This window comes from Pyrgilauda ruficollis, unplaced genomic scaffold (assembly GCF_017590135.1).
Source record: "Pyrgilauda ruficollis isolate IOZ18807 unplaced genomic scaffold, ASM1759013v1 scaffold72, whole genome shotgun sequence".
Taxonomy (NCBI): Eukaryota; Metazoa; Chordata; class Aves; order Passeriformes; family Passeridae; genus Pyrgilauda; species Pyrgilauda ruficollis.
Genome location: NW_024529044.1, coordinates 2,568,211 through 2,594,269, shown reverse-complemented (window position 1 = coordinate 2,594,269; position 26,059 = coordinate 2,568,211). Strand labels below are relative to the sequence as shown.

The following is a 26,059-nucleotide window of genomic DNA, read 5'->3' as shown; positions in this document are numbered from 1 at the left end:
GGAGAACATAAAATAGGATAACTGTGGGGTTTTTTGCTTTTAACCTTTAGACCTTTGTTCATAAAGCATTCCTGCACCTGTTTAGAGTCTGTAATGCTGAACACATGGCCATGAGCAGTGATAACCACATCACAGCCCTGCGAGAACGCCGATGTCATCAGGCAGCGGCTTTTAGTCAGCTCTTCCCCAAATGCTTCTGACATGGATTAAACCATTTGGGAAATGGTCATTACTGAAAAATTGTGGGTTTAAACAAGGGAGATGCAACCCAACAGGAAAAAATCCACGTTCAGCAGGACAGCAAAGCATGACAGATGGGGTGATTGGCCTGTCTTGATAAAAAGGGAAAATGTCCCTTTGAACTTCACCTCTGGCCATCCTGTGTCACCCAGAGCTCCACGGGGCAGAGGAGGGGGAAAGGAAAAGTCTGATTTGTGATTCTTCAGAAAAACAGATTCAGTGCCATTGCTAAGATGCAGGTTTGGAATTCTTCTGGAATGAGAAAATAAAATCGGCTATGTTAATAAACTGATTTCTTTTAACCTTTCTCAAACAGCTAGTTTATCTGATATATCACTTTGAGACATTCTGGTGTTTCTTTAAAGAAGTTCTCTTTCTTAATTTTTCATTTTGTCAGTCTTATTTATTCTTAGCATTTTTTCTCAATTTCCTTCTGTTTTATTATTTTGTAAGCAAAGATATTTATTTATCTTATCTCAACAAAGAAAGTCTAAACAAATCAGGGGCATATTGGAAATAATTTTCACTTTTCAGTTGAAGGTTATACCTGGAGTAAATTTGGACTGAATTGTATACCAGCTCTTTATTTATTTTTCAGACAAACTGGCAAGCTCAATGCTTTGTGCAATAATTTGTGAAGCTTCATCTGTCTGCGTTAACTGGGAACACTGAGTGTTTCCAATGTTTTTGTTGACTTTATCAGTCCTGTCACTCCTCTGTTTTGATTTTTGGGAATCCAGCGATAAAGCCTTTGGACACTGGAGCCACCGGTGCTTTTCCAGCCTCTTGTGTACTAAAGCAGCCCAGCCTAAATGGTCGTGCAGCTGGGGCAGGAGGGACTGTGGGGAAGGCAGTGGCTGGCTTTTCAGGAGAACACCTGTGGGACAGTTCCACCAGTTTGTCAGATGAGATAGGTGCTGTGAGATAACAGAGAACATAGAGAATGGGAAGAAGACCTTTTTATTTTTTTCCCCTGAAAATGCATCTTCATGGATCAAGGACCAGAAGTAAGATGAAAAAAGAAGAGTGTTTTATAGGTTTATGATTCAAGAAGTCTTATCTTTAGGATGCAGCCTTTTTAAAAAGCTATTTAGGACCTTCATCTTTGTAATCTTTATTTCTGTTTTTCTCCTTTTATTTTGGGAATGAGCACTCCCTTTTACTGCCTGACACAAATTTTGTTTATAAAGATCATCAAGCCATTTATATGGTTTTACTGCACCAGAAGTGTTGGGATCTAGTGATATATTTACATGAAGATAAAATCTGCAGTGCTGATACAGTTAAGTCGTGGTCTGGCTAAAAGGGCTCTGGATTGAAGGTGTTGAAAGCAGCAGATTTACTGTGCTTCTCACTTATCTGGCAGGAGATTATAACTTGAAACAGAGCAAATTGCACGAGGGCTGTGATATGGATTTCCCCCAAGAGGGACCATACAGAGAATGGAGGGGAAGGAATGCAGGGAGGAAAGAAAGTTGTAAAACTCGTGAGGGAGAGTGAATAACACTGGCTGGTGTTGGCATGGAAAAGAGAGGGAAAGAACATTTGAAGATAAGAGTCCCTGCAATTAGGAGATGGTGATCAGTGGGCATTGTCCTGCTGGGTTTGATTTCTTCCGCTTAATTGCCCTGTTCCACAGTGAAGTATTTAAATATATGAAATTCATGCCAAATATGAGCAATAAATAAACCCAATATAGAGACAGTAACCTAAAACAAGGACTCTTGTAATTAAACCACTGTAAAATTAACATTGTTGTGTCTTTAGCTACATCATGGATTTTATATTTTTTACTCATTGAAAAGAAATATTTTTGCTCATATTTTCCAAGGATGGTAAAGAAATATATCAGTATTTTTCTTTTGTGTAAGATACTGAATTAAAAATGTGTGCTCATGTCTGTGTGTGTCTCTAGAGTTTAAATCTTGGTGGATGGATATAGAAACATCTGTGTATGGAATCAGGAGAGCTGGATACAGCTCAAGGAACATCCTTAGATGTGCTGGGGCTGTTTGTGGTTTTTAGTAACAGGAGGAGAATGGTTTTGATGAACTATCTGAAAGCACTTGAGTGGGCCCAAAAGCTGAGTCTTACAATAACTGGAACTTTGTGTGTTGGCATTTTTTTTCTTACTATTCCTCTGTTTTTCCAGTTCTCTTCCTTTGCTGTTCCCCTTCTTTTGTCATCCTCTTCACTGGGGGCTGTCCAAGCCATACTTCTGTTCATAAATGTCATGCTGATTTCCAAGGGTAAAGATTGTTAAGGTTTTTAATTCTGGTTTTTAGTTCTTGTTAAAATGTAAGAACGTGTGTTGCTTACTGTTCACACAAGTGTGACCCATATGTGGGGGCCAGAAAAGGCAGATATGACATAATTGTGCCTTTCATCGTGATTTTCACTTTTCTGCAACTTTTTTTTCTTATGACAACTTACTTCTGAAAACACTGTTTTATTTCCCCTTGAAAATATTCCAGGCAGTGACAGCAACTATTTTCTGGTTCGTTTGAATTTTCTTCTTTTCTCCACAACCCCTGTGTCTGTTTTGAATGCAGGGTGTGATTTATATGGAGAATCCAGTTGTAAACTGATTCTCACCCCTGAGTAATCGTCCTGAGTAGGAATCTGTTCGTTCATATTTAAAATCACAGCAATCTTGACTGCTGCTAACATAATTCCTGGCTGATTAATGTCCTGCTCCCAAAAACATGTGCAAGTTGTCCATTGTGTTCCTTGTGAGGAAGTCACATCCTGCCTTGCTTTGATAACTCTTCAGAATGTAATGTAATAAACCCCAAACCTTATTTTATTGCTAGACTGGTGTGAGACACACAGTGGATGTCAAGATGAGACATGTTTTCATAAACTGGCTGCTGATTTATAATTCCTGATACCAGTCAGGCTACTTGTGGAGATCTAGATGTACATGTACAGGTTTTTTTGGTGGTTTTTTTTCTTTTCTTTTTTTTTTTTTTTTTTTGCAATAGTTTGTGAACTATGTCTTTAATTATTGCACATATGGGCTGGAGACATTGAGAAAGATCAAAGGGGTAGGTTAGCAATTCAAACTAGTGTTTTAACCAGCAGAATGTCCAGATGGTTGCCAAGCAGCTGGGAATTAATCTTTTGCTGCATGATTAATCTGTACCTCAAAGTGTCTCTCTCTTTACAGAAAAAAAAAAAAAAAAAAGGAAGAAAGTTTGATTTCTTTTTTTTTCATGTATAGATTCTGATTTTAAAAGGAGAAAAGACGTTGACTAGAAAAAGTAGGTGCTGTACACTGTTATTTCTAGATGTTGCAGTGGTGAAAAGAAGGTGGGAGTACAGTTTTAGTGGCTGCTTTAGGAGATCTTGAAATGAGTATAAAAAGTTCAGTAGCTGCTAAAATGCAGCATAAAAATAAAAAAGAGAGGAATAGCACTGAGGAGAAAAAGTCAGTGTTGGTAACTCTGTATTCAGACTCATTCACTGGACTGGGCCCTGTGCAGAATTCCATGAAATTCTCAAGTGCTACCTTTCATTACATTCATATTTCACTAAATCCCTCTGAAACCTCTGTGATTCCTGCATGCTCACGGATTCAGCTGGGTTCAGTTCTCGGTGCTGGCAACTCAAGACACAGCTTGTTGCATTTTTGAGCTGTCTTTTCTGAAATTGCATTTTATACTGCTGTGGCTAAGCTGTCTTAATTGATAAACGTATACTGAACTTTTTTTAGTCCTTGCTGATGTCAGTGTCTCCCACTGGTGGCAGACATTTGTTCCATGTGGAAGTGGGACCCTGCAAATAAAGCTGTAAAATAACAGGGTATGTTGTAGTGCTAATATCCATGTTATGTTCATTGGCCAGAGAAAACATCTTTGAGAGCACAAATACCATTTCCACTTATTACAGTTGTTGGGATACAGAGCTGGGTGCATTTCTGCTTCTCCTTCTCTCCTCTTCTTCTTCCCACCACCCCCAGCATGGAAATCCATGAAAAATACATTGTTCTCTCTTGAAAGAGCCTAATGACATTTACATATGAATAAGAACAATTGTCCATTCAATTATTTCTCTGTATCAAGCAAGTGTTTATTAATTTCAGTGTCATTTAAAAAGTCAGATTTTCCTTGATGAGGGAAGCTGGTAACATTTGATTTAGCACAAAACCTTTAATTTTTTAGTGCCTGTAAGAATGGGGCAATGTCATACTAATTTTTTTTATTAAGTGAATATCTAGTTTCCTATTAAAGAGTAATGTGTAAAAATATTGCAACTGGAAATAGCAATTGTATCGTTTTTGGAGAGTAAAGATACAAAGAAGGGTAGATATGTGGTGGGAATTATAAATGTTTGTTAGGTCAAATAATCCAGTCCAGATCATAAACATGGACTTTTGTGGAGGGACCTTTGAATCTGGGCAAAATGCCATGTTTATAAAGGGGCTTTTCACATTCTAATTTCTGGCTGTTCACTTGTTTAATGCTGTTTTTATTTCAGTCCATCTCTGGTTTCCTGAGCTCTTTGCAGCAGAGACTTTCCAAGACATTTATTTCACCTCAGTCATTGCATTGGATAAAAACATTGTTGATATGCAGTGCTGTAATTGGAGTGGTTAATGATGCATTGTATCAAACTGTAGTTATAAGTTTGTTTATTTTCTGAAATGGGAAATGAACAGTATTTTTTCCACATCCTCTGAACTGAGTGCAAAGTTTTCAGCTATTCCATTTGAAAATGGAAGATTAGTTCCAATATGATTAAAATTTACATTTACTGTAGAAACTTCTCTTCAGATATATTGTCATGAAATATAATTTTTTTCCTGTTTTTCACACCGGTGATTTTCTTTTAAATACTCTGAGTCTTTTTGGTAAAATGTGGAAAGTATTAATATACCTCAAAGCTAGTCTTAAAAATTTTTGAGGGTATAGTGTGATACAGAAATGACACAATGAGATCAGACAGCTTGTTAATGATCAAGTAAAATACACTGTTCCAAATTACCTTAGTCTGAAGTCAGTGTGTATTTATAATAAATCTTGACTGTTTTGCAAGTCCAGTCTCTCCTGTCTTGGCCTTCCTGTATGGTTTAAAACATTGTATAAATTATCAATATTTATTATTTTAACCCTGCATGTGAAAATTGAGTAAGCACAATTTGGTAGAAAGTTTGACTTGTTTGTTGATATTTTTTAAGAAACCTTTTTCTTCTGTGGAAATATCAAAGCTTTGTGTGCTGTGCACTGATTCCTTTTAGCAGCTGCAGAGCACCAAGACAAATAACTTTTGTCGTGTACTGTAAGATATACAAGTCATTGTTCTGCATTGTTAGTTCTTACTTTGAAGTTCTCATTTATTGTTTACATCCTTCTCCCCCTTCCTCGCTTCCTCCCTCCCTCCCCCATATATTCATAGGCTTGGAAAAAAAACGAAACAAAACAAAACCTGGCAAGCAACAAGTTCTGTTTTGTCAAATAGCCAAAAGCCCCAATCTGATGGATGTTAAAGCTCCGAGATGTCCCCCCTGGCCTGAGGGTGAGCCCTGGAATGAAGACAAGTGGGCAGCAGTTCAGTGATTCATATTGCTAACCCACTTATTGATTTGCTTTTAAATCAGGTATTTCAATATTTCAACAAATTCCTGTAAATGGGGACAAGATAAATGTTTGTCCTCTGTCATGAAAAAAGGAGAGATCACTTTTCCCCCCTCCCCTGGAGGTTTATGACAGTTGCAGATGGGGCTCTGTCAGTTTAAGCCTGACAGTTATTAAATGTTCCTAACACCTGAGCTGTGCTGTGGGATCAGGACAGTGAAACCCCAAAACCCCATTTTCAGGTAACTATCTGCTGATTTTGATGGTGTTTTGTTTTTTTAAATGAGGAAGAAAGTGTGACTAGGCACATAAAAGCTACTCTGTTGCTACCACCCTTCATGGCTTTAAATAACAGGGACAGCACAGATGTTTGACATCAGTATTGTTTACATGGCCTTAGGGTTTAATTGCCTCATTCTCTTTGTGAGGAGGATAAACAATGACAGAAATCCAAAGGAATGATGTTCAGCCAACAGCAATGGCTGCGTTTCATACATAGTTGCAAACCTCCCAACTATAGCTAAATATCTACACTTTTTTTTTTCCTTGTCTGAATGGTAACATGCCATAAATTTCATATTCTCTGCTGCCTCCTAACTGGTGATAAAAGATATTAAAACTAACAAGCGCGAGCGCCGTAAATTGCGTTTAACAAAGTGAACGACTTAGAAAAGTTGGTTTTATCTGGTTTCTCCAAAACTTGTGAAGCTCTTTGGTACTGCTGTAGGTTATTTTGTTTCTTAATATGTGTTTAATAAATAAAGTCAAGCTGAAGTGCAGAGGGCAGTGCGCTGAGGAGCAGCACATGCAGTTACCTAGAGCTGTTCCACAGGAAATTGGGACAAGCTGAGATTTGACATTTGGGATCTGCGGACAGGCTCCACCTCGGTTTGGTGTGGCTTTAATTTGAAAGATATTCCTTGATTGAAATTAGTATTTAATGATGTGCTTCAGCTTTCAAATGGAAGGGGAGGCATTTCACTCCCAGCTGGGGAGAGCTGAGCCCTTTTGCTTCCACCCCAGCCTTCATGAGATCACTGCACAAAACGTGTTTACATGACTCGGTTTTGTATCGACGTATGCGGTGAGACTGGGAGTCTGCCTCAGAGAGAGGGTGGGTCAAAAAGCAGATTTGGAAATGAAACCAGTCCTCCAGGCTTTGCTATAGGACGCTGTGGTGTTGTCCGCATGTTTGCTGGCTTCTCCAGCAGTTTTCCGCTCAAGAAATTGAGTGTTGGATTTTTAAACTGATATATCATTGTTTTTACAGCAAATGCTCAAATTAACGCTTCCATAAGTTATGATGAAGATACATGTGGCGTTGGAACTATGGATCATTACAATATTTAAATACTGTTGGAGATTTTTAATTTATTTTTTTACCAGTTACTCAGCACAAACACAGCTTTTCTCTCAACACTAGCTGAAAACTTCATGTGCACATCAACTGTTGAATTTCAGACACTTTAATATGGGACTTCTCACATTCCTTTATATGTAGTGGTAAAATTAGAAAATTTTATCTCAGATTGTGGAGCTGAAGACTGTGTGAGCAAAGCAATGATTCCTAAAAATTAGGAAAGTTGTGGATGAAGCACATGGGGCAGAAAAGTGCCTGGGATGCTGAAACTTCATTAAGTTTATAGATGTTGAGGATCTTGAGTACTTTTCAAGGTGTTCCCTTTTTAGCCCTCACCTGATGAGGAGTTAGACTTTGCGATTTTTCACCTATATTTTTATTATTTTATTTCTAATATTCAGAGGAAAAGCAACCTACTGTGTTATTACAGTGGTTGCATTCATTAAGGGCTGATTTCTGTATCTTGGACACATTTTTCCAGTTGTTTGTTTGCAATTAGCTGTCCTTTTTGGAAAGCAGTCCCAGAACTGTGACATTTTAAGAGATGGCTGTTCTGGTGGAAGGGGTGTAATGAATTAATGAGCTAAAATTGATGGGAACTGGTGCAAGTGCAAGGGTGCTGCTAAGGGGAAGATTAATGAGAAGTGGGAATCAGCTTCAAGTACAGGGAGTTCTGTTGTCAGCCTGGGGGAAAACATCCTGTGGCTGAGAACAATCAGGAGCACTTGAAGATATGTATGTCCATCTTTAATCTGAGTGAAATTCTCGATTTTGATTTATTTTTGTATTATTTCACTGTACAGAATAATAAAACCTAGACCAGCTCTCAGCTGATACAAACCACCAAGGATTCATTTCCATCAGCTGAGACATTCTGACATTATTAATGAGTTTGAAATGTAATTTGTGTGGATTTAGTAGCTGTGTGAGGGCAGTAGCTGTACCTCAATCATTCATAAGCTTTTAATGTAATTCAGATAGATTGGAGTCTCTTTCATATTTAGTTTCTGGTATTTGTGTTTTTACCTTCATATTTATTTATGGCATGTTCACAAGCTGTCTATCTGGAAGTGGATTACTTTGCTCTTTTTATTAAATCAACACTTATTCATCACCTGGTACTAAGATTTTCTTCTGTAATGTCACTTTGTTACAGCGATAGATGCATATATTTCTTTTCATATATACATATGTGTAGATTTCATGGACAGAAGATGCACTTTTATCATAATGCTTATTTTGGGAAGATAAAAGTGTTGGCTGACAGCTGGGAATATGATTTATTTTCTTTGGATTAATTGTCAACCTATTTTTTTTTTCCTCCTCCATTAATTTGCATAAATCTATATGCAAACAGTTGGGAGATGGATTTCTTTATCTGTGGTGTAATGAGTGGTTGTTGGGTACAACTCATCAGTTGATGAGTTCAGAAAATGAAACAATTTTCTGCTCTTCCTTCTCTTTTCTCTTCTTGAGGAGCCTTCTGTGTTTCCTGCAGAGGATTTTTGAGTTGAGTTGGTTTTTTGTAGCTCAAATTTTCAAATCATGATAATGTTGTGATGTTTTCAAGTCCCAACAAACCTGAAAAACAAATGAGTCATATATAAAAAAGAATAATTTGTACTGTGTTTAGTGTTGGTCTGTGTGAGACAAAGACTCATGCTTGAATGGCAACTTTTGATTAGTCAAGGGCATGGAAAATAAAGGCAGAATGAATAATGCTGTTAATTCCTGTGGAGTTTGTGAGTTGGGATATTACAAGTCTGGTTCTGAGTTGAGCTAAATAAGAATGTGAGAGCTGGAAGTGGCTGGATGATGATGGGAGTGCAGTGTCCAGTCTCAAGGTGGGGGGACCTCAGCACCAAAAGTCAAATACAAAGTTTTCTGTTGGCCAAAGACCACGTAGAGTCATCTCCTGGAGGGGGTTTGGTGCTCCTTTTCTAAAGTGAGGGGGATCAGAGTCTGTCCTCTGGAAAAGCTTTTCAGTCTTTGCTTTCTGAACAGTGACTGTTAATCAGTGTAGGAGTGGAACAGCCTGAGTCTGAACTCAAGGTGTCACTTTTGGTTTCTGGAAAAGCCTGAGAGGCTGAAATTCCTCTCATAGCTGTCCTGAAGACCGCCTTTAACGGCGTACTCAAAACATGCAGGAGATTAAAAAATACTTGAAAGATGGAAACTTAGACTCTGAGTAAGAATTGGCAATGTATTTTTGTGTTGGAGGGGTTCAAGTACAGCTTTGAACAAACACAGGCAGAACAGGAAATGTATTTCAGTGATCCAATCCTTAATCCCATCATAAGTCACCTTTAAAAGGAAATGTGTTTATAATGTGAACTCCGTGAATAATAGAAAACAAACAAAAACAAACCTGCATCTGGGCTAAAGGACATTCTTTGTGTAAATGTAACACCTGCCTGAAGAAATGAAAATGAGTTTACTCAACTTGGTATATTAACAGAAATATTAAAGTTTTATTCCTAAGTGTTTATTTAAATTAAGGATGATAACTTGTTTTGGGCAGTAGCAGTTGTATTTATTGCCAACTAAAATATCCTACAAATCCATTTTTCTGAAGAAATGTTGTAGGATGACATCTTTGATAACAATTGATTCGAATAAATCTGAAAATATTGAGAAACTTATATCGATTTTTTCATAAGATTTCTTTGTTGGTGACTCCCCATTGCCTTCTGAAAGATAAATGAATTATTAAAAAGTTATGAAAAGGTCATTGGTGTAATTTATTCTTTATTTAAATCATGTATCTCTTCTGTTTTGTTTTTAAAGCTGGAATTGAAAATGAAAATAGCAGAAGGCAAATTTCATGAAGAAAAACTGAAATTACAACAGAAGCACGATGCTGATGTTCAAAAGGTAAGAAGTGTTTGTACTTTTTTCCAAAAGCAGTGTATTAAACAATAATAGAGACTATGATTATCATAAATATTTATCAGTTGTTCTTTAGCTTCTTCACAATTGCAATTAATGTTCAGTGGAAGTCAAATTGTAGGTAACAGTTGGCATAAACTGAGAGGAATGCAGAATATTTTACTTAGGAAGGAGAAAGCACTTGCAGAAAGGAGATGAAAATACAAGGCAATTTGTTTGTTAGAACAAGACAACCTATTTTACCAGCATAACAACTTCTGTGGGAAATCATAAACTCGTGATTTTTCTGTTAGAGAGAAAACATTTGTGTTAGAGAAGAATTTGAACAAAATTAATTTTTCATGGACAAAATGCAAAATATAACAGCAGAAAAACCCGCAGATATATCACATGTATTCAGGCTCATCCAGCAGCAGTGCTGGCTGTCCTGTCTCAGTTTTGACACTGTCTTCGAGCAGAGGCAGGTCACCAATCACCCCTTGATTTGTGTTGCTGCATTTTTAAAGTTTATGCTCTCTGAATTCTTGCGGCACTAAGATGGCTCCAGCTCTCTGGGTTTGCTTTACTGTGTCACATAACAGCCCTCCTGGGAGGATTATACCCACCCCAAATCATACTGTTACTTTCAGTCCCATGTTTTAGAGGTGGGGTGAAGTCCCGGGAGATGCCAGGTGCCCCGGCAGGGCTCTGGTCCCGGGGACAGAGCGGGAATCCCGGTCCCGGCGGCGCTGATCCCGCTCCAAGCCCGGCATCGCTCGGTGCCTCTGCTTTGTTTCCTAAAGACTGAGTCACAGCCTTGGAGGAAGTTGGTTGACACAACTCTGTGACACATCAAAGCCTCCTGAGAGGATGTTAATATTTGGTCAGGTGCATATTTGGCTCATCTGTTCTCAAGGCCTTGGAGCAGAAGCAGTGAGCAAAGCTGAGAGTCTAAAGGAAACAGCTTTGTGAGAATAAGAAATAGTTTAAATGCTTTCTCATCCCTTGAGTTGTCATCCCTTCCTAATTGATGTTAGAATTCCGTCTTTTGAAGTCGTTTAATAACGTTGGATATTTTAGAAAAGGTTAAATAGTGTCGTATTAATCTTTAAAGACACAAAACATTTATTGCAGATGGAGTAATATTGTTTTAAGATTAAAGCTTCTGTTTGGTAAGAGATTTGGGGCACTGTTATAAAATTTCTGTGACTTTAATCTTTATCTTAAACACAAAGTTTAAATTAAAATACTATCTCAAAGTGTGCAAATATTCAAGCTTTTTTATTTCCAAACTCAGCCTGTACAGAAATGTGGGTGTAGTTACCCTCCTATTCCAGTCCATTGTTCCTTAGGATCCATGTGAGGAATTTCAATTGGTGAAGCACAAAAGACTGTAATGAAGTTCACCAACTTATTTAAATATTTCTTGAATCTGCAGAGAATTTTAGATGCTTTTAAATACTATTAGGCAACATAAGTATGGAAATCTTCTCTATTTGCAGCAATAATACCATGAAACTTCCAAACTCAACAAAAGCAGCCCTGGGTTTGCCCAGGTTTAAAGGAAAACAAAAAAACTCACCTTAAAACGTGAAACTGCTTTTTAATCTGCTTTTTCCTACATTTGTCTAAACCAGTTCTTTGTTTATGGATTGACAGTTGTAGCTGGAAAAATGATTTAGGTTCAATCACTTAATCTTGCATGACCTGAGGACTTCTTGCAGACCAGGTATCTTGTGTACTGGTTGTAGTTTGGAATGTTTTGGACTTACATTAAAATATTCCGAGTCTTCTCTGCAGATTTTGGATAGAAAGAATGATGAAATAGATGTGCTGAAGTCCACCCACCTAAAGAAACAAAAGGAGTCTGAGGATATGATAAGAAAACTGGAGAAAAAAGGTGATTTTTATCCTCGTGGTTGTCTGCTGTGTGGTGATAGTATTGTACTGGATTCATTTGTGGCTGTGGGCTTGCGTGCTCCTTCTACAGACATCCCTTTCTTCATCATTTGCAACTCTTGATTTAATTTTTTCCTTTGGATTCTGAGATTCTTGTTCAGTTGTCTCTGCTGTTCCAACCCAAGTGTTCCAAGAGGCCTGTGATCTATTACACTGAACACAGGTTTTATGAGCGTCACCAAAATAAGTTTCTTTGATGCCACTGAAATATTTTGGCCACTTCTTTCCATTTTTTTTGGAATCTCTGGCTCAAAGTTAATTTTTTTATACATTCAGTACATTTTAATCAAACCACAGTGGGTTATTTTTAAGACTGTGGTGGCAGGAGATTTCAAACATGAGTACTCTTGAGTGTGTCACGAGTACAAAACTCACCCTCAGAGTGGCTTGTCAGCAGTTTTTCAATGTTAGTTTCTTTCAGAATTCCTTGTAGTCCATTCACACTATGGACTAAACCACACCGAAAAGTAATACAGGAGTTTGGTAATCTATGGACAAAAAAGAAAAGTGTTCCGTTCCTGCTCCTTGGGAAAGTAATTTATCCAACAAGGGATGTGGGGCTGGTGGTTGCTCTTGCCTGGAACAGGTTGAATTGGAGTTGCCCACACTGTTCCAGCTAATGAAAATCCTCAAAACAAAGTGAAAGTGTGAATATTGACCCCCTTTTTCCACTAATGGTGATGTCATCACTTGCCATTTAAGTTGGGGAATTTCATTTTCATGTATATCTTGGGCATTCAACCTTCACAAGAACCTTGTCTCTTAAGGATGCTCATAAAATCAGGTTAAAAGAACTATTTTCTTGAGGTTACACAGAGTTTTGCTGATGTATATTTACTCCTTCAGGAAGCAAAACTCTCTCTGAGGTATTCTGTAAACAAAGTAGAAAAGAAAGAACACCTTGTAATGACACAGAATTTAAGAGTACATCTTAAAGCAGCACATGCATTAAGTATTTAAGAGCTAAAAACTATCAGAAAGCCAGGTCAGTTGGAAAACTGACATAAACTGATTGTATCTACTGCCAACACTGAAAAATCCCAAAGGTCTTGAATGGTTGTTTATTTTTTTCCATTTTTAACAGTTCAGACCCTTGTTCGTGAGTCCCAAGTTGTGAGAGAAGCCAAAGAGCAGCAGATTGTGGAGCTGAAGAAGATGTGTGAGCAAACCAATGATTGCTTGAACAATGAGTGGGAGAAAAGGGTAATGAACAATATTTCCCTCCTTTGACAGACTCCCGCAGTGTTTATCTGGGATAATACATTTTGTCACTCAAAAAATAAATATACAGAATATGTTTCAGGGGTGGTTTTTGTGCTGATTTTATTTTTTCCTGAAGTAATCAAGACTGTTTTTGCTGATGCTTTTGCACCCAGCTGGTCACCCTGTTCCTGGGGCTCATCTGGCCTCCTGGCAAGTCTCTGGATCTGTTAGGGAAGTGTTTATTTCTGGTTGACCTGACATGGAATTTTAATCTGGATAAACCTGCTGCTACCTGCTGTCACGGTGATTCCTTTGAACTCTTAGTCTTGCAATGGGTCATGAATTCTTCAATATTTGTATTTATTATTCAACTCAAGACAGCAGCGAAGCAAAGGGAAGAGCATGTTTATTGTGAGACAGTGTCACCTTTGTCCAGATTATTGTCAGTATTTGTCTTGTTTCCCCCTCTCAGGAGAGGGAGGGTCACAGAAAGGACAAACCCACCTCTCTTCATGAAGTTTGCTGTACAATTTAATTTTTTTGCTGCCCTGCATGTAGAAATGAAGTTGGATTTAATTCTTGCCTTCCTAAAGGCAAGTCATAATCATAAATCATAAATTGTCCTTTGTGATGAAGATCTTGAGGCTCCAGTGTTGGGTGGTTTTTTTTGTTTGGGTTTTTTTCTTTTTCATGGAATCCCAGACTGGTTTGTGTTGGAAGGGATGTTAAAGCTCATCCAGTGCCACCCCCTGCCATGGGCAGGGACACCTTCCACTGTCCCAGGCTGCTCCAAGCCCTGTCCAGCCTGGCCTTGGACACTTCCAGGGATGGGCAGCCACAATTTTATTTATTTTTTTTAGAGAAACAATATTTTCAGAGAGGACAGAAGTATGAATACCTGGGCTTTTTCACTGATTGTACTCACATGTTACAATAATTTAACACTTCTCAATGCTAGTTGTAGATGCCATTTGTTCCTTTGTGCCTGTTTTTCTGGTGCAGCTCCATGATGCTGTGGCTGAGATGGAGAAGGAGAAGTTCAACATCCGGAAGAAGCACACGGAAGATATGCAGGAGCTGCTGGAGGAGACCAACGCCCGGCTGGCCAAGATGGAGGAGGAGTATTTGCAGCAGACACAGTCAACTGTAGGTTTGGTTCTGAACCTCTCATGACAGCAAGTGTCGCTTAAAATGTTAAATTCCATTTGTTTGGGTTTGTGGACTGGAAGTGCCCAAGGCCAGGTTGGATGGTGTTGTATTTGCAGGGTGCCCTCATGGCAGGAAGGAATGGTGAATCTGACTCCATGTTCTCAGAAGGCTAATTTATTACTTTATAATACTATGTTATATTAAAGAATACTATACTAAACTATACTAACTAAAGAATACAGAAAGGATACTTACTCAATGCTAAAAAGATAACAATGAAAACTCATGACTCTCTTCAGAGTCCTGACACAGCTTGGCCCTGATTGGCCAAAGAATGAAAACAGCTCACAGCAGACTCCAATGAAACAATCACTGAAACAATCACCTGTGAGTAAACAATCTCCAAACACATTCCACATGTGAGCACAACACAGGAGGAGCAAATCAGATAAAAATTGCTTTCCTTTTCTCTGAGGCTTCTCAGCTTCCCAGGAGAAAATCCTGAGCGAAGGGATTTTTCCAGAGAATGTGGATGCCACAGGATGGGGCTTGGAGCAGCCTGGGGTGGTGGGAGGTGTCCCTGCCCATGGCAGGACTGGAATCAGATGGTTTTGAAGGTCCCTCTCAACCCAAACCATTCCTTGATTCTGTTATTCATGCACATACATCCTTTCTTTCAATGGTGCAATGCAGTTGTTCTCTCCTGGGAGAGGGCACTGTCCTGGCAGCCAGTCCAGCCAAGGATTTTATTCCCCAGATAAAATTAAACAAGGTACAGCCCTTCCATCAATGTTACACTGATATCTTAGAATCAGTCCTTAATTATAAATATTTGATTCAAGTTAGCAGAACTTTTGCCTTTGTCAAGTTTGTAGACCATTTATATATTACATCTATTTTCATAGAAACATGATTTTTACTCACCCACCTCCTCTTTGACTGAGCAAATGCTTCTGTTAGATGAAAGATGACATTAAAAGAATTTTAAAATATGTATTGATTATTCTAATTTATTGCATTTCTTTTTTAGAGTAATTATAAGCATGTAATTAGGTATAATCTGGATTTGTGCCTGTTATATAAATGATGCAAAAAGCAAAAAAATTAACAAGTAACCTCAAAAAAGCATCCTGTACTTTTCATCAGGATGAAGTACGAGGAAAATTGAATGAGTGAAAAGACAATGTCAAACAAAATTTATTCCTTTATTAATGAATGTTGAATTTAAAAATTAACATTCAGATCATGTCATAGGTAACAGTAAATACAGAGAAAAGTGGACACAGTCTGTCAGCAAGATTGAATTTAAGAACCATCAAAACTAGACAGATCTTGCCGAGCAGCTTCTGATTTAATAATTAAACAAGGTAGAGTTCAAGGCAGGGCTTAAGATGAAAGACTAGACTGTCACTGGAAATTAGTTTTCTTTTTTTCTCTCTCTCCTGATTTTTAAATTTTTTTTTCCGTTGGTATTTCAGAGTTTCCCTGTTCAGAGTTTCATGTTGTCAGGAATGCCAGTGCTGTTAGCAAGTGGAATTGGCTGAACAGTTTCATTACTGCCATAGAGCTGATAAGGAGGGGTTTGTACCCTGAACAAGGATGAACTTCCTTGAGGGACATGGGGCCAGCCAGGAATTATATTCAGTGGTATATTAAAAATTACTCCTTTTTTAATTATTAAAAAAAAAAACCAAACACAAAACTCACAAAACCGCAGAAAACCACAAAACAAACAAAAACCCCAAGCCCCCAAAGCAAACAACCCTCTGGCCCCAGAAAACCAAACCCACACTGAGCAGCTTGGCTAGGATGGAGAATTTTGCTGTGTTGTGGCTGCGAAATCTCTGTGGCCACTTGCCAGAGCTCAGGTGGCCATTCAGGTGATGTCTCTGTGTGAGGTTCGTGCATTGCTCAGGTTCGTGTCACCTCCAGTGGCAGGCAGGGCAGTGGCTGCACAGGGCAGATAGTTGGGGTTTTATTTTACTTTAGGAGTGGGTGACATTTCTGTTCCACTTCTCTCATCTTCAGGCCTTTCTTAATATAAAAATAATTCTGATACCTACTCTGGATCTGATTTTCTGACCCCATCCTCCTAAGGAGTTCTTCCCTCATTTCCCTGCATATTGCCATAAATACAGGGAAGAATGGGAAGGCCTAGAGTAATCTCATGCTACCTGCCTGTTCTTACTTTGTTAGTTTTTAGATTAGTTTATATTGTGAGATGAAGTTCCAGGAAAAAGATACAGCTTTTGAGAGATGCTTGTAATTTACTGAAAGTTACTGCAGTGAGATTTCTGGAAAGTCTGAAAATGCTTTGTATATATTATCATCCATTGTGGTTTTCCATTGAAATATTGTTTTCTCTCCCATTTTAAAGGATTTGTAATTTAGAAATCAGTTGCATATGCTGTTCTGTGTATAGGAGAAGAGATGTCACTTTGAGGGGGAATAAACACCCACATTTTGAAGATATATTTGTTTTTATATGCAGTATAGAATTTACTATCATGATTGATGACAGCTTTGCCATTGTAACTCTTGTGTCTCTGCGTCGCCAGAGAACCTCGTTGCTCAAGGCTACTGAATAACAGCTGGGGTATTCCCTCATTGATTCTGGGCTTTTCTCACTAATTCTCTGTTCTTCTAGAACGAGACTGTCCAAAAGCTGGGGGCCCGTGTACAGGAGTTGACTGTTGAGGTTGAAAGTAGTAATTTACAACGTCAGAAATTATCTCAGGAGAAGATTGAGGTAGAACTGCGCTACCAGGAAGTCTGCTCCCAACTTGAGGAGCTGAAAGAAAGGTAATTCAATAACAATTGCTGGTTAAACTTTTAAGAATATGGAATTTCCAGAAGCAAACATTATTAATTTTGTTCCAGGAACACAGTGAATGGCATTTGACATTAGAAAAGTCTCATGAAAATATATTAATTGGTGTCAAACTCATTTAAAGTGACCCAAATGACCACCTTGAGGAGTGTCTTATCTTTCCATTATTTATGAGCAGCTCATTCTGTGACAAGAGCACGTGGCAGATGTGCAGACTCCGTGGAATTGATACTGAGCAGGTAAAATGCCAACATATGAAAGCAATTTCCATATTCTGTTTGCTTGCTCCGTGTAGGTACAAGTTACTTCAGAAAGACAAGGACCAGATTATGCAGGAATACAAGGAGAACCTTCAGCAGCTACAAAGTAAATTTGATGTTGATAGAGATTTTCTGAAACAGGAACAAGCTCAGGTATGCTGCCAGGTGTAAGAGGCAGGAAAATGGGGTTTATTTCTTAAGTGTTCTCCTCACTATCAATGTGATGCTTATGAATAAATCCAAGGAATTGCTCAGTTCCCCAAGTTAGTCATGAGTGTAAGTTTAAATAAAATTGGGATTTAACTTTTTATTCCCAAATTTGACTGAAAAATCATCTGAGGTTGGTTGGTTATTCTGGTGTGTGTGTATTTCTACAGCTGATTCAGATAAGGTACAATTAATTAATTTTGTTTGTGCTCCTGTAAAAATTCTGGATACACCCCTGAAGACTTAATGTTTTCACAAAACCTCTTTCATGAGAGAAAATATTTTTTCCAGAAAAAAAAGTCCTGCAGGCATCATAGTATTGAACATTGTATTAAATATTTATGTGTTTAAGGAAATATTTTTATATTTTGCAAGTGTAGGCTTCACCCAAAATGTAATAACTCTGGCTTGTTTCTGGAAAAGCATCTGTCAGGTTGATATCTACCATTATGCACAGGTACAGAGATGGTACATATTTAAAGTGATTTTTAAGTTAAATAATTGTAGAAAAGACTCAAGTTTTAAATATCATTTATTAATCCATAGAGCCATAGGACCAGTGGGTGTTTGGTGTTCATGTGCTGAAATTCTCTGAGCTTTGATGATGCTTTACTCCACTTCATTTACAAGATATTTTTCTTTCTACTAATTTTTAGTAGATTTTAGTGGGAATTTTTTATTATTAGGGGTGGTTTTTTTTGCTGCTGTTTTCATTTCTAAGCTCACCAGAGGGCCCAAACTGACTCACCCAGAGCCGTAAACTCATACAGGTTTTTCTCCCAAGATAATAATTTTTCCAGTTTCTGGAAACTTTAGAGAAATAAATTCGAAAATGCAAAAGAGCTAATGAGCAGTCCAAGACAAAAACTGCTTTTTCTGTTAAATCCCAGCAGACATGTGATGTGATTGCAGAATTACGCCGTGAAATGGCTCTGCTGAAACAACAATTGCAAGACTCTGAACATCAAAGGAAGCAGCAGCTGAGGGTGAGCCCTGACTTTCTTTCTCAGAAGTGACCAACTCTTTTTACTTTATTTGGTGATTTAAATGTTTAGATATCCATCCTTAAATGTACTTCTGTATACCATGCTTGCTTGTTTCTGTTTTATGAATGGAAATACATGAAATGTCACATAACCACAATGTCACATGTGGTTAAAGGTTGATTTAGAAAGTGTGGCTAAAAGATAGGTAAGAGCAGAATTTTCACAGAAGTTTTCTGACTGTTTCTTGTAGATCACATGTTAAATAAAAGAGTTTAAATCTCTGTTGGTGGATTACAAAGAAGCCTGTCAAAGAATGATGAATATCTTTTTTTTTCTCATAAACTGTAAACATTTTTAAAGTTTCAAAATTGTTTTTAATTTGCACTGTTTAATAGTTCCGTTCAATATTCTGTCTTCCTGTAGGCATTTAAATTAATCCTTCTATCTCAGGGTAATGAGTTCCACATCTGTATCATGTATCAGTCCTGGTTGAGTTTTGGCATCTACTTTTCTTCCAATGTCTTTCATTTCACAGTTGATATAGTACAGAATGGCATTTTAATAGCTCAGGAGAACAAGTTGCTGTTTCTCTTTAGCAAACATGAATCATGACTTTGGAGATAGTTGTGTTATTTGGTGTTGGTTAAATTCTCTTCTATGTCAGAGAATTTTTTCATGATGATATAAAGCGGGTTTTTATTTTGCTATGGACTGTTCTATATGATAGCTAACGTCTGTGTTTGATGAATGCTCTGAAATGGAAGAAAAATGGGATTTGTTGATTTAGAATACACATCTTTTCCTCTGCAGGATCAAGAATACAAGGTTCAGCAGGACAAGCTTCACTTGAAGCGTGTGTATGAGAAACAGGTAATATTTCCAGAAAAATCTCCCATCTTCTGCACACCTCCAATTTTGTTCTGTACAGGACTTAAAGGTTGAAATTTTGAAAGCCCCAAATAATAAATTTGGGAATCCAAGCACTTCACAAGGTTTGGAAAAAAGAATTGGACAAAATCAAGTAAGATTTTAAGCACAGCTGTTTAAGGACAGGGATATCACCTCTGATTTTAGGAACCTGTTGCCAGGGGATGGAGGCTGGGATGGCATTCCCAAAAAAGTGCCCCTGGCAGCCTGTCCTGTGTGTGTACACTGCTCGTGGTGGCAGCTGCTGTTATTGAAAGGAAAATGAACTGAATGAAACCTGGCCTGACCTCTGGCAGTGCTCATGTGTTCTCCCACACTCCTTTTCCCCCAGAGTATCTCTATTCCATCCTTCTCCACGTGTTCTCTAGATATTGTCAACAGGCATCGTTTTTACATCAGAAACTTAAAGTAAAAAATGTAATTTGCATCAGACACACTTCATCCTAAAGCACTTTGCAAATCCTGCCTGCTCTTTTAGACTCAGAACATCAATAGGCTTCAAATTAAACTTCAATTTTAGTGACATTATATGTGCAACTCATGTGCAGCCAGAGGGTGCCTTAGATGCCTGTTTAATTGAAAGGATGTGTTACTCAAACATGTCATTGCCAAATGTGGCAAATTTATAACATAAAATAATGGATTGTGATCCCAGCTACTTGTCACTTGGTAATAGCACTTGTGACATGAATTGTAGAGAGGTTTTGGTTTGAGTTAGTTCCTTCTGGTGACTTGAAGTCAAAACATTCTTTGTTCCAGGATCTGCCTTGGTTTAAACCTAACCTACATTTGTCTTTTTAGTCAAGTCGTGGTTTTATAAATGTTGAACTCGAGAAAAATCCAGGATTGGAGTGATTTGCGGGCCAAAATGAAAAATATATTGGCAAAATTTGACTGAGGTTTGAGGATCTTTCAGGAGAAAGCTCTTAAGCATGGGTGAGATGTGTCAGCAGTGCCTCCAGCCAGTGAGCCCAGGGAGGGAAGTTGGAATTCTGCATCAGCAAACAAGGAAGCAGAGCCTTTCTTTTTATAGATAACTTGACAGCAGTTTGTTCATAAATTCTGGTGTAACTGTTTTCAAGCTCAAATCTTTGAGAAAGGACGAGAAGAAAAATACCAGTGAATAATCTATGGGTATAAATCCATAAACCAGGATGGATTGGCCCATAAAATACTAAAACAAGTAAAGGAATCATGAAGTCTCTACTGCAATCTGTTCACTTAAAAACCTAGCCATTATCTAATAATCTTTATGAGTCTGCAGTGGCTGTTGCCTCTGAGGATACTTAAACATCAAACAAATCATAGGTAGGAACCTTAAATGTCACTGTTTGATTAAATGTGCTTATCTGCTGGATCAGGAACCAGTTAGGCTAAATGGCTTTACAAGCCAAGGAAACACCTGCTTTTTATAAATAATCGACTGCTTGTTTTCCAAGCATTCAGCTCAGCATCAGGAGAGTGACAGATTATTCCTGACAGCCATTCCCAAGCCACCTGTTGAATATATAGAATTTTACCTGGTTTGGCAGTAGCTTCTTCATTCTGTAGTAGGCAGCTCATGGATTTGGAGGCTCTTGAAATCCAACTTAAGTGTTCCTGGAGTGAACACCTCCATGGAACTGCTCCCAGCAGAGAATCTCTGAATATGTTTTTTCACTGGCCTACATACTTAGTAAAACACATTTTTATTTTTTTCTTTTTTTTTTAATTTTCTTATTTCTTTTCTTTATTTTCTTTATTTTTATTCTTTATTTCTTTAGATTACAAGTGACTGTAGGTGGCTAAAGGATTTCCTGTATGTCCCAACCCCACATTGTTCCTTAAGCAATTCTAAAGCAATACAACTCTTGGATTATGTACAAACTCTTGGACTTAACCTGCCCTTGGCAAAAAACCTTACAAAAACTTGTGGTTTGGACCATGCCTGAGAAGTTGCCGATTCAAGGGGTTTTGTACTTATTTTTAGGATTATTATTGCTAATTGTTCTATTATTATTGTTCTTTAGGATGTTTATGTATTTATGTTTGATATTTTTTATTGTGAGAATTGATCAGAAGTGGTTCAGTTTGGGTGGTCACAAATTGGTGAGGAACTTAGCACCTCAGAGAATACAGGTCACTATTTTAGGCAGTTTCCTATCTGCTTTTCTCTATTTACATAAAGAAAATCTAGTTCCTTTTTTATGTAATTACTGATATTTCTTTATTCTAGACAGTAATATTTACTTTGAGAAGGAAAATAGCTCATTGGCTGCATTCCCATACTTCATCTCTCTGTTAATCTCTGCTTTTGCATTTCACATAATTTTAGAAATTCATGGATGGTTCTCTGCATCAATGGAAAAGGAATATGCAAATAAATAGCTTTTAGAATTTAAAATAACATTGATTTATTTTAACTCAGACACTGTTTTGGCTAAAATATATGGTGGTTTTTTCTTTAAATGGCAGATTAATAGCATTCGGAATGATCTGGATAAAGAAAGAGGGGAAGCTCAGAAGAAAATTCACTGCCTGGAGCAGGCTCTGAAGTAAGTGAATGTGGAATAATTCTTGAACCATCCCTGGTATTTTAAAATGTTTATTTATTTATATTTATTTATTTATTAAATAAATGTATCCTTTATCTCATCTAACTGCCCTCCTATAGTTTTTTTCCTGTTTTAAAGCTGCACCTTCGGGGTTCTGATCAACCAGAAAAATGAAAAAACTAGAAGTAAGAATGAACTCACCCACATTCATTGACTTTTAAGTGGTAGGAATAAAATAGAATTAATGAGAATTAATTAAAATAAATAGAGTTAATGATGTCAGCTGGTCGTACCCTCTCAAATAAATAGGCCCAGGTTCAATTCAGAGTTTATTCATAGGAAGCACATAATCAAAACTAAAGACCTGTTGCTTTGGACTCTTCTAGAAAATGGAATAAATTTGAAAGGTGTGTTTACTTAAAATATAATTTAATAGACAATGCTTCTGATTTTATATTTTATCTTTAATATCCTCAAATTACAAGTCTAATGCAGATTTTTTCTCTTTCATATGCTTCTTTGTGGGAGTACTTGTTCTTCATGTGCATCTAAAGCTGGGAGAAATGCTCTGTAGCAAACAGTTTTCATTAACTAACTTGGAACAGGTTTTTTGCTGACTTTGCAGCTAATCAGGATGCCCCAAGTTTGATGTTTTCTGTGCAAGGGAGTGGTTTGTGTACAGCAGATGACATAGGACAAGATCACCTCTTGCTATGCTCCTTCCATTTTTGATGATGTAAATTATTCTTTCCGTGTGTTAATCCAGTTAAAAGTCAAAGCTGTGGAAGTAATTTCTAGGGGAAACAGATTATTGTGAAACAAACCAGAAGTTATTTGCTGAAAGCATTCAGTTTAATATCATAATGTACCTTATCTAGGCTGGGAGAGGCAAGTAAAGATACTTTCATTCCATAAAAGTGACAGGGCTGAAGTCTGTATTTCTTTATTTCTATAATCTCTGAGGTATTTGGCATAAATAGAGACTATCTTAAATCACTGCAGACATTAATAAAAACTCAGCTTTTAATCTTTAAATTCTTTACACTGACTATTATTTATAATTTTGGGGAGGTTGAACTGTTATCAACTGCACTTAATCTTTTAGTATTTTACCATCTGATTTGTTGATAATGAAGCTGCATTAATTTTCTTCCACATCTTTCAAATAATGTGTCAGTTTGCACTTACTTATGTTAATAAAACCAGTCTGGTTTGCAGACTGGTTTTATTTGCAGCCCAGGGTTGATCTCCACGTGGGTGCAGAGGAAATTCTCTCCAGGCAGGATCTGTGAGCTGCTGGAGATTTGGAACCTTGCAGGAATTGAGGACATCCTCAGTTATTTCAGATATTCCTTGGCTGTATTTAAGCTTAGGTGTAGCTTGGAGTTGGAGTCAGGATTTGAAAGGCTCAATTTTAAGAGCCCAAAGTGCTGGTGATGCTCCAAGGGCCATGAATTGGAACAATGTTGGCAGAGCTCAGTCCCAGCCTTGTACCTCCTGTGGGTGAATCCTTTGGCCAGAACTGGGCATGGGTCAGCTCCTGGGATTGAAGAGCCCTGGGGGGTTTAACAGCCTAAAAATCATCTGCTGTTTCCCCCACAGCAAATGATTAATACCTACATGCTTCTATATGTATATACCTATATGTTCCTATATGGTTTTCAAAGTGTCTCCTAGTACAGGCTGCTTCTACTCCTGTGGATCCCCTCTAAATGAGAATATTCTTTGATATTGTATTTTTCCCAGGTCACTATCATGTCCTATGGCACTTTGTTTCTCTTATGTGTTTTGGTTTTTTTTTTTTTTTTTTTATTCAGAGTGTTGAAAATAATGTAGAGATGTCTAATATTAAACCATATGTACCTCTCCCAGTTGAAATGGAAAATGTTTATTTGTGGAGATAGTTTAATTTAATAAAACTCTATACTACTGCTCTTTTGATTGTTTTATAGCAGGGGTTTGGGACTAATTTTAAGATTAATAATGGAATTAGTAATGCTAATAAGTAATTGAATAGAAATAAAAATTTGCTTTCTAGTGTGGTTTTGTCTGGCTGGAGACAGAAGTTGGCAGATCCATATGGATGGATTTAGGATCCTAAAAAGATGATATTTGCAAAAATGCAGTGCCCTGGTCCAGCCCAGCTCACATTCTGCTGGTTGGGATTCCAGCTCTGGGTCTGACCTCTGCATTTCTGACCAGGCTGGAGCAGACTCACATGCCCAGGACAGAGGAACTGCCAGTCCTGCAGGGCTTTCTGCAGTTCAGACCATTCCTTCAGCACCAGTGTGTCTTGACAATATTAAGATTTTTTCATATATGTGCTTTTATATGATGTACAAGTAGGTAATAGATAAGGAGCAGTGGTATTTATTGTGGCAGAAATGGATGGCTTCCTTATGGCTTTTTTTTCATTGCTGCAAGAATTACTCTTCTTAGCAATCCTTTCCTATTAATATGAGTCCGTAAGATCCAATATCTTATGTAAAAATGCTTCATTTTGCTGAATTTCTTTAACTACCTGCAGAATGAATTTAACTAACTCCAAGCTCAGGCAGACCCAGTAAATCTTTAGAAAAACAACCTTTTCTTGCATGAGTTGGGTGAAAATACAGTTCAGCATCTTCCATAGAAACAATGCCTTGTGGAATTGTAACTCAGAACCCAATAGGTGCATCAGTGATTTCTCATAAGCTACTTTGATCTGAATGCACTTTGATTCTGAAATGGTCACAGGATTATATCTTGAGTAGCTGCTGAGCTGCAAGCACATAGAAAGGGAAGTGGCAGGCATTTTAGGGGATTTTTGTTATTATTATCATTATTTTCCCAGTGCTGTGACAGCAAACACTGCTGCTGCTGTTTCAAACGTATCCACACCGATGCTGAATAAAAGTCATTTGAGGCATTGTTTGGAATAGTAAAATTCACATTTCTGAAAGTATCTTTCACTTCAAAAATAAAATAAAATAAAAAAGTATTGCCACAGTTTCGATACAGAATAGGGGTTTTCATAGTTTACAGAAGGTTTTTTTGTTCTTCTGAAGTTCATGGTAGAAATATCTGTCAAAAGCAAACCTTTTGCAAAAGAATTGCTCCAACACTCCTGACTTGTGGTGGTGACTTGTAGATATAAAATTTATATTTACTTCTGCAGTGCATGTCACAGGCATTGCTTCATAGCCAAAGTCCCTCTGAGAAGTGCTGCAAGGGCTTTTCTAGAATGTCCTTTAAATGGCATTTCTGTAAGAACAAAGTTTTCTTGAAAAGCTTCTCTGTAATTACTTGGGGGGAAAGGTTGTTTCTCTAATCCCTGTGGTTTGGTTGCGGAAAATGTGTCATGAGAGTGGGTTGCAAATAGGCTGAATCTCTGCTGTTCTTATCTCTCACAGTGAGGAGTAGGAAATAGAGGTATATAATTTGTCACAGTACAAACTGAGTAGAATGAAACAGAAAATAAATGAGGAAAAAAAAATCAGTACCCATTTGCTACTGAAGAAATTGCATGGAAGAGAAAGAAAAAGTCTTGCTGACTTTATACAATATTGTTAAACAGCTCTCAGCATCATCTCTTGTGTCTTGTTCTCTGGAATTTGGATGTTTATTCATTCAATATATTTATTTTCCTCTGCTTATATTTTGCTAGCAGATTGTTCAGTACTTTTGGTTTACTATGAGAAATATATATTTGCTGTAGGAAAATATTCCCCGTTTTATTGAAGATTACAACCACTCAGCTCAGTTTTGAGGTGTTTGGCTTTGACACTTGCATTCTGGAGTCATGGAAGAATCCCAGAATGGTTTGGGTTAGAAGGGACCTTAAAACCCATCCCATTCCACCCCCTGCCATGGCAGGGACACCCTCCACTGTCCCACAGCTCCAGCCTGGCCTCGGACGCTGCCAGGGACAGGGACAACACCTTTGTGGCTGCACAGACACGTCAAGTTGGTCACTCGAGA

General features: G+C 37.7%; 1 protein-coding gene across 4 annotated transcripts in view; it reads left to right on the top strand.

The window, feature by feature from the left end:
- Positions 1-26,059, top strand: part of CEP112 (centrosomal protein 112) — a 160,662-nt gene that overhangs the window by 20,560 nt on the left and 114,043 nt on the right. For 3 of the 4 annotated variants that reach the window (XM_041485834.1, XM_041485835.1, XM_041485832.1), the window contains exons 9-17: positions 9,964-10,050; positions 11,845-11,944; positions 13,088-13,206; positions 14,209-14,352; positions 17,003-17,157; positions 17,481-17,598; positions 18,543-18,638; positions 19,449-19,508; positions 22,020-22,099. In XM_041485834.1, the coding sequence (XP_041341768.1) occupies positions 9,964-10,050; positions 11,845-11,944; positions 13,088-13,206; positions 14,209-14,352; positions 17,003-17,157; positions 17,481-17,598; positions 18,543-18,638; positions 19,449-19,508; positions 22,020-22,099 (959 nt within the window). The remainder of the gene's footprint in view (positions 1-9,963; positions 10,051-11,844; positions 11,945-13,087; positions 13,207-14,208; positions 14,353-17,002; positions 17,158-17,480; positions 17,599-18,542; positions 18,639-19,448; positions 19,509-22,019; positions 22,100-26,059) is intronic. The other variant, XM_041485836.1, reaches the window with a different exon arrangement.